This window comes from Aedes aegypti, chromosome 2 (assembly GCF_002204515.2).
Source record: "Aedes aegypti strain LVP_AGWG chromosome 2, AaegL5.0 Primary Assembly, whole genome shotgun sequence".
NCBI classification, from domain to species: domain Eukaryota; kingdom Metazoa; phylum Arthropoda; class Insecta; order Diptera; family Culicidae; genus Aedes; species Aedes aegypti.
The window spans coordinates 359,579,594-359,592,927 of NC_035108.1; the positions used below are offsets into that span (position 1 = coordinate 359,579,594).

The 13,334-nt window shown below is 41.8% G+C and overlaps 1 protein-coding gene across 2 annotated transcripts in view; it reads right to left on the bottom strand.

Moving 5' to 3' along the window:
* LOC5573080 (extracellular matrix protein A) overlaps nt 1-13,334 on the bottom strand; it is an 80,465-nt gene that overhangs the window by 1,520 nt on the left and 65,611 nt on the right. For both annotated transcript variants that reach the window (XM_021846436.1, XM_021846435.1), the window contains exons 7-11: nt 7,232-7,435; nt 6,955-7,173; nt 6,627-6,899; nt 4,386-6,557; nt 51-272 (exon numbers count right to left, since the gene is read on the bottom strand). In XM_021846436.1, the coding sequence (XP_021702128.1) occupies nt 51-272; nt 4,386-6,557; nt 6,627-6,899; nt 6,955-7,173; nt 7,232-7,435 (3,090 nt within the window). The remainder of the gene's footprint in view (nt 1-50; nt 273-4,385; nt 6,558-6,626; nt 6,900-6,954; nt 7,174-7,231; nt 7,436-13,334) is intronic.

Below are 13,334 nucleotides of genomic sequence, written 5' to 3' on the forward strand. Positions count from 1 at the left end.
AATACGTCTCTGTTAGCTCGATTATAAATTCGAATAAAGGATAAACTTACCAGTAACGTCCACATAACAGGAGTCCGATGCATCATACTGACGACACGTAAGTGGCGCACCGATTGGCCTATCCAATCCACAGTTTTCACACTGGTGGCATAGAATACGGCCTTCCGGAAAAGCTGCATTGTTACACATAGGCTCAGCACATTCAACGCAATGTTCTTTGTCTTCACAAAAGTTTGTCTCGTCGGCACACCCTTTCCGCGTATAGCCATTTTCTGTGGATAAATGAGATTATAATGTGAACGTTATTAAAATGTAAAAGAAAATTTCTGCCTTTCAAATCGTCGCTGTCAAGTATTTGATCTTGTGTCCTGAAAGCTGAAGACAGTTAGGGGTCATGCACAAATTAATTAACGGTTTTGGGGAGGAGGGGTAGAGGTAATTGAAATTGTGACGTCTTATATTTCCAGAACCAAACGTGAAAAGGGGGCCGGATGTCCAAATTTCACGTGAACATCTCTAACGGTTCGGAATTCGTAGTAAGAAGAAAAGTCTTAAGTCTGAATATACTAAAAATAAATAAATGAAAACCGACTTAAGTACCATACCGCTTAATTCCGCTAGAGCTTACGATACGTTGGATTTCTTCAAGTCGAGTCTAGTACACGACACTGAAGACCACCTTACAGTTGAGGTCGAAATACGCGTTTCTGTCAAAGGATACAAACTCTAGTGGAATTAAACGGTATAGTACCAAATAAATTCGGATTTCATTCATAGGTATTCCACTCAACAGTTCGAAGATTAATTATCATCATCAGTTAGCATTCAACTTCCGAGCTGATCAGTCGATATTCTGGAAAGAGCAAATTTCGGAAATCGTGCACAGACTATGTACTTTATTACGTTTTTTGTCGATCGTTTTCAACGACACTTCAAGTATCAAGTTTGCAAAAACCGCGTCGCAGTGTTCCGCGATGCCGCGCCGCGTTGATTATTCGCAGTTCCTTCGATGAAAGCCACAAATTCATCGAGAAAGAGCTAGGGCTGCATTGCATTGCATTGCACCTTCGTGGAGGTCAGCAACCTCGATCTCGCTGAGAGGATCCTTCAGGAGCACGATAACAAGCACGAATTCGTGTTTGATGTGAAGGCGTACAAGTTATGCGAATTTCGATGGAGGATGGAGCTGTCGAAGTGCGCCTGTTTGGTCTTTCCAACGCGATCACCAACATCCAAATCTCCGAGTTTCTCACCGAATACGGTGACGTTCTCAACATTCGGGATCTTCTGTGGGACGAACGATCCGCTTTCGGTGGCGTCAAGACCGGTGTACGCATTGCTCGGATGGTGGTGAAAAAAACATCCCTCCTCTCGTCACGATTCATGGGGAAGACACGACAGTTGGTAACAAAGCGCAGTGGCAGACGTGCCTTCACTGCCATGAGTTTGTACATGTCGGAATGTCGTGAGTATAAAACAAAAAACTGCTCGTGCAGAAGTTCGCAGCAGATCAATCATATGCTAACGTCGCGAAACTGTCAGTGCTGGCAACAAAACCGGCGAAGTCGAACATAAGTCCAAAGCAACAGAACCCCAAATTCAACCCAACGTGTCCGGCCAACTGAGTGCCAACCCGAAAGAAACCCGACTCCCAACAGCACAGCGGACAATGATGGCACCCCCCGCTCCGAAGCCCATCGGAGCGCCGAGTGCAATCACGCTCAGCGATTTCGTTACAACTCGTAAACCCGATGGTAACAAAACGAATAGCTCGCAAACATCACATGGATCAGACAGCAGCCGACGTGTACGTAGCAGAAGATCGCCTCCTGGTAAGAAAATGCGAGACAGTGAAGAAACCACCAACAATCACAGCCAAGTATCCGGGGATGACATGCATCAATAATGGAATACAGAGATTATCGAAGCAACCAGTTTAAATTCAAATTTCACCATGCGATCACAGCAATCTGTAAATGTATAGAGTTAATAAATTTATGAGCCTTTAGCACCGTGTCGTTTTTTCAAGAAGTTTCCGGAAGTTCGACGATTGGATCCACTCCTGCGATAGGATGGATCTGAAGAATTCCACGAAGCTCAACAATTCGAATTACGAAGCCTGGAAGCTCCGCACTGAAGCGCTACTGATCCGGGAAAGTCTGCGGATCTACGTCAAGAACGACCCCCGGCAGCAGATGGAGCTCAAGCGGAAGAAGCTGGGGCAGCCTTGGCGAAATGGGATGAAGGTGACAAAAAACACGTGCAACGATTTTGCTACTGCTGGAAGAAAACCAGTTCGGCGTGATTCGAGCGCGACGAAAACGGCGAAGGAGGGTGGCGTTTGCCAAGCAGCACCAAAAGGCAACGCTGTCCACTAGGGTTTCGTTACTGCAACGGATGTGCGAGACCCGGTACACGGAAGGTGAAGATATGGACGACTATCTCACGAAAATGGAGGACCTGTACTCGAAACTGTGCAGCGCATGAAAGGACCTGGTAGAAGACACCATGATGGCCTTCATTCTGCAAGGATTTCCAAAATCATTTGACGCGTTGACTACTGCCTTGGAGACACGTGCCGATGATGCCCTCACGTTGAACCTCATTCGAGAGAAGCTGCTGGACGAGGTAAGCAAGCAAAACCGGAATTCATCTGGGGGATCGGCGCTGAAAGCTGCCGGTCGGAAGCCGAATGTATGCCATTTCTACAAGCAACCTGGCCACAAGCAACGTGACTGCAAGCTACAGAAAGACCCACGCGGACCGAAGCAAGCAAAATGCAAAAGTTGCCCGTGACGGAGGTATGTATGCGCTGACCATTGGAAACGGATCCACAACGGACGATTGGATCATCGATTCTGGTGCGAGTTCGCACGTGACATCAAATAGAGGATTCTTCGACGAAATGGAACCAGCATCAGGCAAGGTGGAGTTGGCCGTTTTGTTTGTGCCGCAACTGTCAGCAAATCTTTTGTCAGTGCTTACTATAACCACCCGAAAAGCGGAAGTACGATTTGACGGTGAAAAATGCAAAATCATTGTCATAGCAACGAAGCGCAATGGCCTATATCGACTCAACAAACCGGAGCAAGCGATAGCATCGAAGGTGACTCTATCTCACAAGCGAGATTGTCAACACACGTGGCATCGTCGGTTTGGACATCGCGATCCGGAAGCGTTGGATGTGCTTATGAATAAGAAGCTGGTCGATGGTATGGCGGTGGCCGACTGCGGAATACGTGAAGGTTGCGAATGCTGTGTGCGAGGAAAGCAAGCTTGAACTTCCTTCCTCAAGACCACCGAAAAGACGACCAGCATGCCGTTACACCTCATCCACTCGGACGTGTATGGACCGCTGGAAACACCCTCGGTGAGTGGATATCGTTATTTTATAACTTTTGTAGATGACCACAGTCGCTACTGTACAATTTATTTTTTGAAGAAAAAATTCGAGGTCGTCGATCGCATCGAGGAGTACTGCAACTACGTCCACACGCAGTTTGGAAAATTTCCCAAGCGCATCAGGTCTGACAGGGGAGGGGAGTATTCGAGCGAAGCGCTGATGAAGTTCGACCGCAAGTATGGGATCCATCCCGAGTTCACTGCTGGATATTCGCCACAACAAAATGGAGTAGCGGAATGCCGGAATCGATACGTTATCGAAATGTGTCGGTTCATGCTGATGGGTGCCAAGATGCCGTCAAGATTTTGGGCCGATATAATCACAAGATCTCATGGGCAGTGAGTGTTAAGAGAAATGTACAAGCATTCAGCTTTGCGGAGGAAATTCAATAAATAAATTATGCCAAAACATAGCTAATATAGAGTTATTTAATATCTGCAAATTTGAGAAGTATCCGATTTAAAATGATTTTTTGGTAATCATTTTTTTCAAGTCCAGTCTTTATTGTTTATCCTTCAGAAAGTTGAATGTGACGTTGCCTGTAAGAAATACATCTGAAAAGATGCTTATCGACCAAGCTGAGTAGCTTAAACGCTGGCTGTTTGGAACACTTCGTAAATCTTTTCCAAGTATCTACTTTGGGGCATGATCCGCAAAGAGCTTGACCTACTACTTGAACCAACGTTGTAGTCCTATCAGTGCATAAGATAAACACAGCTATCGAAAGTATGAAATCAAATCAAGTTCCTTGGGGTCCATCACATATCAGCCGAGATGCGCAATGACCTCTTCCATTTCCCTTTGTTAACCTTAATTATCATCTCGCTGAATTATACAAAAGAATTATACCAGCTTCTGTTGTTTTCAACTATTGCTGATAGAAATCTGTTATAACCGATGTTAGTCTGCTCTGCTGGCTTACGCCTAGCCACATTTGCACATTTGGCATAGCGATACGGAAAGCTTAATTCTTCTTACTTACCGTCAACGTAGGTTATGCAATTCCGTTCTTCACAGAGCGTCCTCATACTATCAGGTACTTTTGCCAAGTATCCGCCACAGCTAGCATCATTCTCAGAATCACAAGTGATACAGTACGGAAAATCTCCATTGCAGTTGTCATTGCTGCATACCACACATAATTCATCTACATCGTTTGTACACGCATCCTTTATAGACTCATTTTCCTCCAAATCGCTTAGGCATCCTTTCGAAAGCTTTCCTTTACTTTCAAATGTGTAACACCAATCCTGTCTTCCTAACATAATCGGTGAAGTACATTTACTACCATCGACTTTTCCAACACATTCCCCATCTTCACATTTGATGCAGGTGAGAGTGTTCGGTTGCATAACTCCTTGGTTGTTGCATCCAGGTACAACGCATGACTGACAGTAATCGCCACAATTTTCGTTTTCTAGACTGGACCAACAGTCTCGCTGAACCCAAGATGCGTTTACAACGTTTGTGTAACAATGGTCGTCCTCCCTGTATCTGGTGCAAGCTTTCAACAATTCGGCTGAAGGTTCGACGCACTCTGAGCCTTCACAGACGTAGCACTGTGTACGAGTGTCGGGCAGTATTCCGCTGTTGCATTGCTTCCCTTGACAGATCTCACAATATTCTGAATTTTCACAATTGACTACTTCCAATTCTGGGAAATCTTCTATGCAGCCCCGTTTAGTGTAGTCATCTACCAGGGTCACACACTCGCCGGTGCATTCGGATGTGAATGTCTCGTTCGATATCTGCGAACAGTCGTTGTCCTGCTCCGAGTCACACTCATAACAAATTGCTTTCCCTCGATTGCAATCGTCCCCTGAGCAAATATTGCAGTTGAGGCTGCCTTGCATGCAAGGGTGTGATTCAGTCAGATCAGATAAGCATCCTTTTTCGATTGGAACAGCTGTTGAATGATATTGCGTGTAACAACTGTCGGATCGTCCCAAGAGTAGGTCTTTGGTACACTTTTCCCCGAAAGCTTTTCCATCACAATCACTATTACGGATGCATTGAATACAGGAAAGTGTATTCGGCACAATTGTTGGCTCATCATTACAACCTCTACCAGGACAGAAAACGCATGGTTTTTCATCACATTGGCGCGCAAAATTGTCATTGGAGCATCCTCGATAGACAGTAATTGCGTCTTCTGCGTAAGTGAAGCATTTTTGATCAGCTTCGTAGATTTGACAAGGTTCCGAGTTGGTGGGATTTAGACAATTGAGCCCTTCACACTGGTAGCAATACAAACGATCGTTAGGTACCACATCGACATTGCAGTTGTGATCTTGACAATTTTTACACAGAGGACCTTCGATGCACTCAGCAGTGCCTTCGGTGGAACAGCCCCGACTTAGAACACCAGTTTCCTTATCTACGCTAGTATAGCAATGTGCAAGACCACCACATTCTTTTGTATTTCCCAAGATATCTGGTTTTGTTATGCAATCGAAGCCCTGTAGACTTGTACACTCATAACAGGATAGATTAGGAGTATTACAGTAGTTTTTATCGCATAGTTTACAAAATCTTTCGTCGCCATTACAATCAGATTCAATCTCAGGCGGAATGCCGTCGCTTAGACACCCTTTATAAATGGGAATATTAAACACAACATATTCTATGCAGTAATCAACAAGCATTCCTTCTTTGCAGGGCTTCGGAGCTGTGTAGTCGAAACAATCAGCCTCAAAACACGATGAACACCATAATGGCTGCGGTCTAACCTGGTCTGTATTGCAGTCTTCTCCGACACATTCCAAACAGTTGAATTTTTGACATTTTTCTGAATAATCAGCATCCGTCTTGCAACCACGAGATATTGTACGCTCCGTTAGATCTTGCGCAGTGTAGCATCCTTCAAAACGTGGATTGCCACAACTAGTGGGAGTTCGTCCATCAGTAGTACTGCAATCCGTACACTGATAACATGAGTTGCCTTCCACCAATGGAGCTTTATTGCAAGCAGCTCCCACGCATGTTTCCAAGCCAGTTAACTCATCCTTTTTATCGCTAAAGCATCCACGAATCACCTGTCCACTCGGGTTCTCTGTGGCCGTGTAGCAGTTATCGTTGATATTTTCGCAAAGTATAGTTCGATGTTGGGGCTCGATAATAGGGCAGTTCGTGCAGTCGTAACACTCCGCAACAGCTGGAATAGTACAAATAATTTTGGTTTATTGATTTTTTCTCTGCGCAATTTAAAAAAAACAACTCATACCTGCTCGATTGCATAGATTTTGATCACACACGTAGCAATGTTCATCATCTAGATCGCAAATCTCTTCCCTAAATTCATTGCACCCCGTGTGCACTTGATTCACATTTTGATAGCGTACACATTTTTCTTCAGGCATAACTGCGCTACATATTCCGTAGCAGTCAATCGAAGCATCGCAAACATCGTTCTTGTTGCACATATTGTCGCTGCATGTCTTTGCGCACGTTGCCTCTGTAGGTAAATCACTCTCGCATCCCCGTACAAACTTTCCTTCTGTAATATGAAATATTGTTTTTGTCACGTGGAGACCTTTGCCAAATCTACATACCATTATCGATGTAAACTACGCAGTCGCCAGTCGTAGAACAGGTTTCAGTGCTTCCGCTCGTGATACAGTCTTGTGTTGCTTCATCGAAACTGCAGTGATAGCACTCAATTATTGTATTCGAATTGCAGCCATCTGTTCCTGTGCAACTATTGCAATACTGATCGCCATCGCAATCTAATCCTTCTTCCGATAAACAACCCCGACTCGTAATGGACACTCCTAGTCAGAGATTAGTAATAATGAAACTTTCAATTTGTTGTAAGTTGGACATAATTACCGTCGAATATGTAGTAACATCCCAACACGCTATTGGAGCTGCAATATTTTAGCTGACTTTCATCGGTATCAACGCAGTCTTCCGTGCACTGGTAGCATTTGATCGCATCGCTAGGAACCAACCCAAAATTGTAGCCCGGATCTGTGCCTTCTTCATCCGATCCGTCAAAATTACTAGAGCAGCCTCGTTTTGTGTATCCTTGTTCTGGAAAATAATTAGCGAGAATTAGTACTACATAGGGAGACTTACGGCTTCGGCACCATTCGACTATTATCGGCAACCAAATTTCAAACGCCTAATACACAGTATTTATCTATCAAAACACACCAGTGAAAATATTCAGATGATTCTTTGCTCTGTCAGCTTCCCGCTGACGAGATTTGCGAGGCGGAACAAACAATTTTGCCAGAGATATCATCAATTCAAATGAACACGCCTCAAAATGCGACTGATTTGGAGCTGCCGAACAGATTCGCCTGCAGCGCTTATGGGAAAGTTGCCGAAGAGATTGAGGCTGCTGACAATAGTCACACTGAAAAGAGATGTCCGCAGCGTTGTAACAACGTTTCCAGAAAAATTTTGACAAGTTTGTCGGTGTGAATCGATAGAGGATTGAGCAACGCATGAATGTAAACACACAAACACGTTATTTGACTGCTGATGTCCGAGAAAATTACAAAAGAAGCGCGGCATCGGCTTAGACTGCCGAGAATACGTAAGTTCCCCTACATACACTAAGACCTGCGTTCACGGAACGTGATTATCTAAGAACACTTATGAGTTTGGGCCTTTGGAGGTACAAGCGTAACCAGTGATCTCAATTAATAAGGTTTGTAGACATAAAGACCATTGAAATGACGAGTCGATAAACTAGAAAGAGCATACAACATTGCTCTGGTCCTCGCAAGTCCGTGCCTCATGTTAACAAAGATCAAGCGAGGACAAAGACCGTCAGCTAAGGATTGTCTTTTTGATATCAGCTAGTGTTTGGCGGTGTCCAGTGAAGTAGTTATTGCAAAGACTTCGTCAAAATGTTGTAAAGTTAGCAGCGTTTTACACTAAATTTAATGTTCAAGGATCCGTCTCGTAATCATCACCATCATCAAAACTTCAAAACTAGTTTTTATGTTCTAAACAAAAAAATATTCGCTTAAAATGTAAAATTTAAAAAAAAACCTTAGACACCAATACCGACTATGAAAGAATAAACAAAATATTACTAACTAATTGCGAAAATTGCTATGTAGTTTGAAAGCGCGCACAATTTAATTTAGGACTTACTAGCCCAATAGAAAATCAAGTTAATCAGGACTTCGAAAACATTCTTAATCAAGAGAACGCTTCCGAAAATTCCTGGGAGACTGGTTTGGAAGAAGTGAGAAGCATTATTGAAAAAAATAAGAAGTATGAAAGCCCCTGGCGGTGATGAAATTTTTTACATCCTCATCAAAAAAAAACTCCTAGAAAGTAGCTTATCATTCTTAGTTGATATATTTAACAAATGTTTTCAATTAGCATATTTTCCTGACAAATGGAGATATGCTAAGGTTGTTCCAATTTAAAAAACAGACGAAAATCCTGCGAAAGCTTCTAGCTATCGTCCAATCAGTTTGCTTTCCTCCATCAGTAAACTTTTTGAAAAGGTCATTTTGAACAGAATGATGGTCCACATCAACGAAAATTAAATTTTTGCCAATGAACAGTTCGGATTCCGTCATGGACATTCGACCACTCATCAACTCTTACGTGTAACAAATTTGATCCGTTCCAACAAGTCTGAAGGCTATTCTACTGGTCTTGCTATTCAAGACATAGAAAAAGCATTCGACAGTGTTTGGCATGAAGGTTTGATCATAAAATTAAAAAACTTTAATTTTCCAACATACATTATTAGAATAATTCAAAGTTATCTGTCAAATCGTACACTTCAGGTTAGTTATCAGAACTCCAGGTCAGAAAGACTTCCTGTAAGAGCTGGTGTTCCTCGAGGCAGCATTTTGGGACCAATATTATACAATATTTTTACATCTGACTTTCCTGAGTTACCTTAAGGATGTCAAAAATCTTTGTTTGCGGATGACACAGGCCTCTCCACCAAAGGACGAAGCCTGCGTGTCATCTGTAGTCGATTGCAAAAAAGTTTGGGTATTTCTTCTTCATACTTTCAAAAATGGAAGTTTTCTTCCTAATGCTTCCAAAACTCAACTAATGATATTCCCACATAAACCAAAAGCTCTTTAATTGAAACCTTCAAGTAGACATGTTGGGGCCCAGATAGCCGTAGCGGTAAACGCGCAGCTATTCAGCATGACCATGCTGAGGGTCGTGGGTTCGAATCCCGCTGGTCGAGGATGTTTTCGTAAAGGAAATTTTCTCGATTCCCAGAGCATAGAGTATCTTCGTACCTGCCACACGATATACACATGCAAAAATGGTCAATCGGCAAAGAATGCTCTCAGTTAATAACTGTGGAAGTGCTCATAAAAACACTAATCTGAGAAGCAGGCTTTGTCCCAGTTGGGACGTAATGCAAGAAAGAAGAAAAAGAAGTAGACATGTTGTCACGATGAGAGGAGTTAAGATAAGAGATAAGAATTTAACTTTCAAAAATCACTTTGGAGGCATTCAAGCCAATTGTAACAAATATGTAAAATGTCTCTATCCTCTTATTAATAGAAAATCAAAACTTTGTCTTACACTCTTAAAAATAATGAAAATTACTCTGGACGTAATTCTGGTTATGACTGAATGACACATGATGTAAGTGATGGAACGACCCAAAAACGTGTCCTTGAAGATGTATTGAACAAAAAATGTAATTTTACATGTTAAAGGACACGAAAACTATGGAACTGTGATCGACATTTCCCGAATCAGACACTAACGTATTTGAAATTGGACACAAATTTACGTCATTCGGCTCGCTTCTTTTATGTGCATCCCAAAAGACGTAAATCACATTATTTTTTGGTACTGTGTAAGAACAAGCTTTTGATATTCAAACAAATTTTCAGGCCAGCCATGTTGTATGCTGTACCAATATGGACAAGCTGTTGTAATACCAGAAAGAAAGCTCTGCAGAGAATTCAAAATAAAATTCTGAAAATGATTCTGAGGCTTCCTCCCAATGAGTTACATAGAATTTCCAATGTTGAAACATTGAATCATATATCAAATAAAAAAAAAATAATTTCAGGCAAAATTCGTTACAATCTTCTATTGCCACGATTAATGCGTTATATATTTAGGTTAAGTTAGGTTAAGTAAATTGAAAACATGTTTTTTTTTTCTCTTATAAGCAGGTGAAATCAACTAATTTGTAAAAAATCTGAACTGCTACGGCAAATGAAATGTAATATGTTGTTATCAAAATGTTAGTAAAATCTTAAATTGTTTTACCAAATTAGGATGATAGTATTGTCTAATAACACAGAACACCTAGATATAAGAAATGAATGTAATGTTTAGAATGATACTAATAAAGAAATTTAAATAATAAAATGTAGGCAATACATTATGAAGCGGCTCAAATTGTTTTTATGTGTTTGATGTTTTCATCGCATCTGGATTGTGTAACTAGTATTTAACCCAGTAATGAGCTACGTATTCATGAGCAATAGACTTGAACCACAGACAAACAGACATCACACTCTCGTCATTGTCCATCAACCACCTATTTAACGGTCAATTCAAATATATTGTAGGTGGTCAATCCACCCGCAGCGCTCGCATCGTTTTTGTTCGAATTTGACGTTTACACACTACCGCCATCTGTTGGTCCAAACATACCGATTTTAGCATTGGGCGTACATGTTCTCTGGACTATGATTTGAATCCCGATTTGTTACGTGTTACGTCTGTTTGTCTGAGCTTGAACGTTTGTTTTTAATTTCAAGGGCAGCTCAAATGCAAATCAAAACTAGAATAAGGTTACTGTGCATGCGAAATCTGAAAACAACGGGACCAGTATCTGTCAAAGATGACAGGAACTGGCACCATTGTTTTCAAGTTTTGTTGAAGAGCGATGTGCGAAGAAGCTATGAAATAAACTTGCTCTCATGAGCACGATGCGAAGAAAATTAAAGTGTTTAAAGTATCGCATCAGATTTTTGAATTGCTACGGTGAGTAAAAATCAGGGTTGGGAAAAAATCTGAAATTCACTCTACAGTAGCCAAACAAAGCCAATCACAGTCAGCGAAGCCAGTGAAACTCACGCCCATCGCTGCTGTAGGCAAAATGCCTTGAAAATTGCAAAACACCCGTTGCTAAGGGCAACCCAAAATTACTGTAGAAAAATGTTCTCTTTCCCGCTGCATATTCCGCATTTAGAGCCTTCAATGACACTCATCATTCAGAAAATTCGTGCACCCAACAGAGGCTACTTGATGAGATTTACGTTTTTGAACTACTGTACTCGGAGAGCCACGTGATTTTCGCGAAAATTCAAGCCTACTACTATTACCATTTCCAGTAGTGGTAGAAATACAATTGAATGTGAATTTTAGAACGGGCACAGATAAGTCAACAAACATCAACGCGATGTGTGAAGGAGTTATTCTGTTGTAAGTGGTAGGGTAGATGTACTGAGCCGGCCGTCCACTCTGAACAAGGAAGCAGACGTGCAGTGCGGAGGAGTGAAGGTTCCACCGGCCGTGTCCTGTCGGAACGAAAGCGAGAAGGAGCGAAGCGTAGTCCAGGAAGGAGAGACGGTGGAGTAGCGAGAAGAAAGTGGGACAGAATAAAGGTACGTGTTTGTGCGAATATCAGAATAAAGTGAGTTTATGTTCGGTAGAAGTAATCTAGTGTTTTCTGAGTTCTGTTTGATCTTCCGACCTTGACGCTTGCTTCTGCGGGAGCGAGTGACGAGGGCAGGATCAAACATGTCGCGCGTCGGTCGAGTGAAGTGAAAAAGTTCCGCGATCGGTTAGTTCTGTTTGATCTTCGACCTTGACGATTGCTCCTTGGCAGTGCGTTAAGAAAGCCCGAGCAGTCGTCAGTTGTTTTCCCTCTCGGGTCGTGCGCCTATTTTCTCTGAGTGCTTTTATATAGCGGAGCAAACGAGTTAAGCTGAATGTGGATTGTTGCTGCTCAGTCAAGGATGACGGATCAATTGGTGAGCTCGTTTCATGCTACTATTTCTAATCTATAAAATATGTATGACTGCACATTTAATCGATACAATGGTAGGACGTAAATATGATTTTTCAACAAACTATGAATGGTTCTTCACTGTGAGTGTCGACATAAACTCTAATTCATGAATTATTTATGTTTAACATTATTTTGTTTTCAAAACACCCCTTTCTTTTTATCTTTATTTTTGTAATTATAAAAAAACTTTGAATGGTTCGACACTACAAGTGTAGACTTGCGAAAGGTTCACTTTATTCAACAAACTTTAGATATATGTTCAACAAACTTTGAATGGTTCGTCACCTCAACTGTCGGCATAATTTTCCTTTACATAGAAATTGTTCATATCAAATGAAAATATTATATTTTCATAAAAGCATATTTATATTTGACAAAAAACTATTTATCATGGTCTAATCACTTATCAAAGTGAATCCTTTGACCCAACGATCCTCCCCATTAACAAACATCCTTCCCAGTAACCTTTGTGGAGATGCAGAGGCAAACACGGTCTCCAAATAGCAAAGGTTACACTTTAACATTCCTTCCCCCAATCCCACCTGACAGCAAGGACGTGGCCGGCGCCGTTATTGACCCTGTATAAATAGAGGTACTGAATTATGCACACTGAAGAAGATTATGGCCAATCCCAGCCGAACTTCTAGTTGATTCTTTGTGCATTTTCACTGACTTCGGTCAATCACGGAATAGCAACCATTGATATGTGTAGTCAGTCTAAGCTAAGCTGTAAGTGGTAGGGTAGATGTACCAATAGTGGAGGTACTAAGTACGATTAAACTTCTTTTAAAGGGACACGGGAGACCGTGTTATTTTCCCTATCTTTCGTCTCACTCTAACAATAATCATCAAAACTTTGTGGAAGCAAATCTCGAGTTTTAGTGAACCGATGAAGCTGAAAATTTGTCGGGTTGTGCACTACATATAAGGAATCATAGTGATACATTTTCG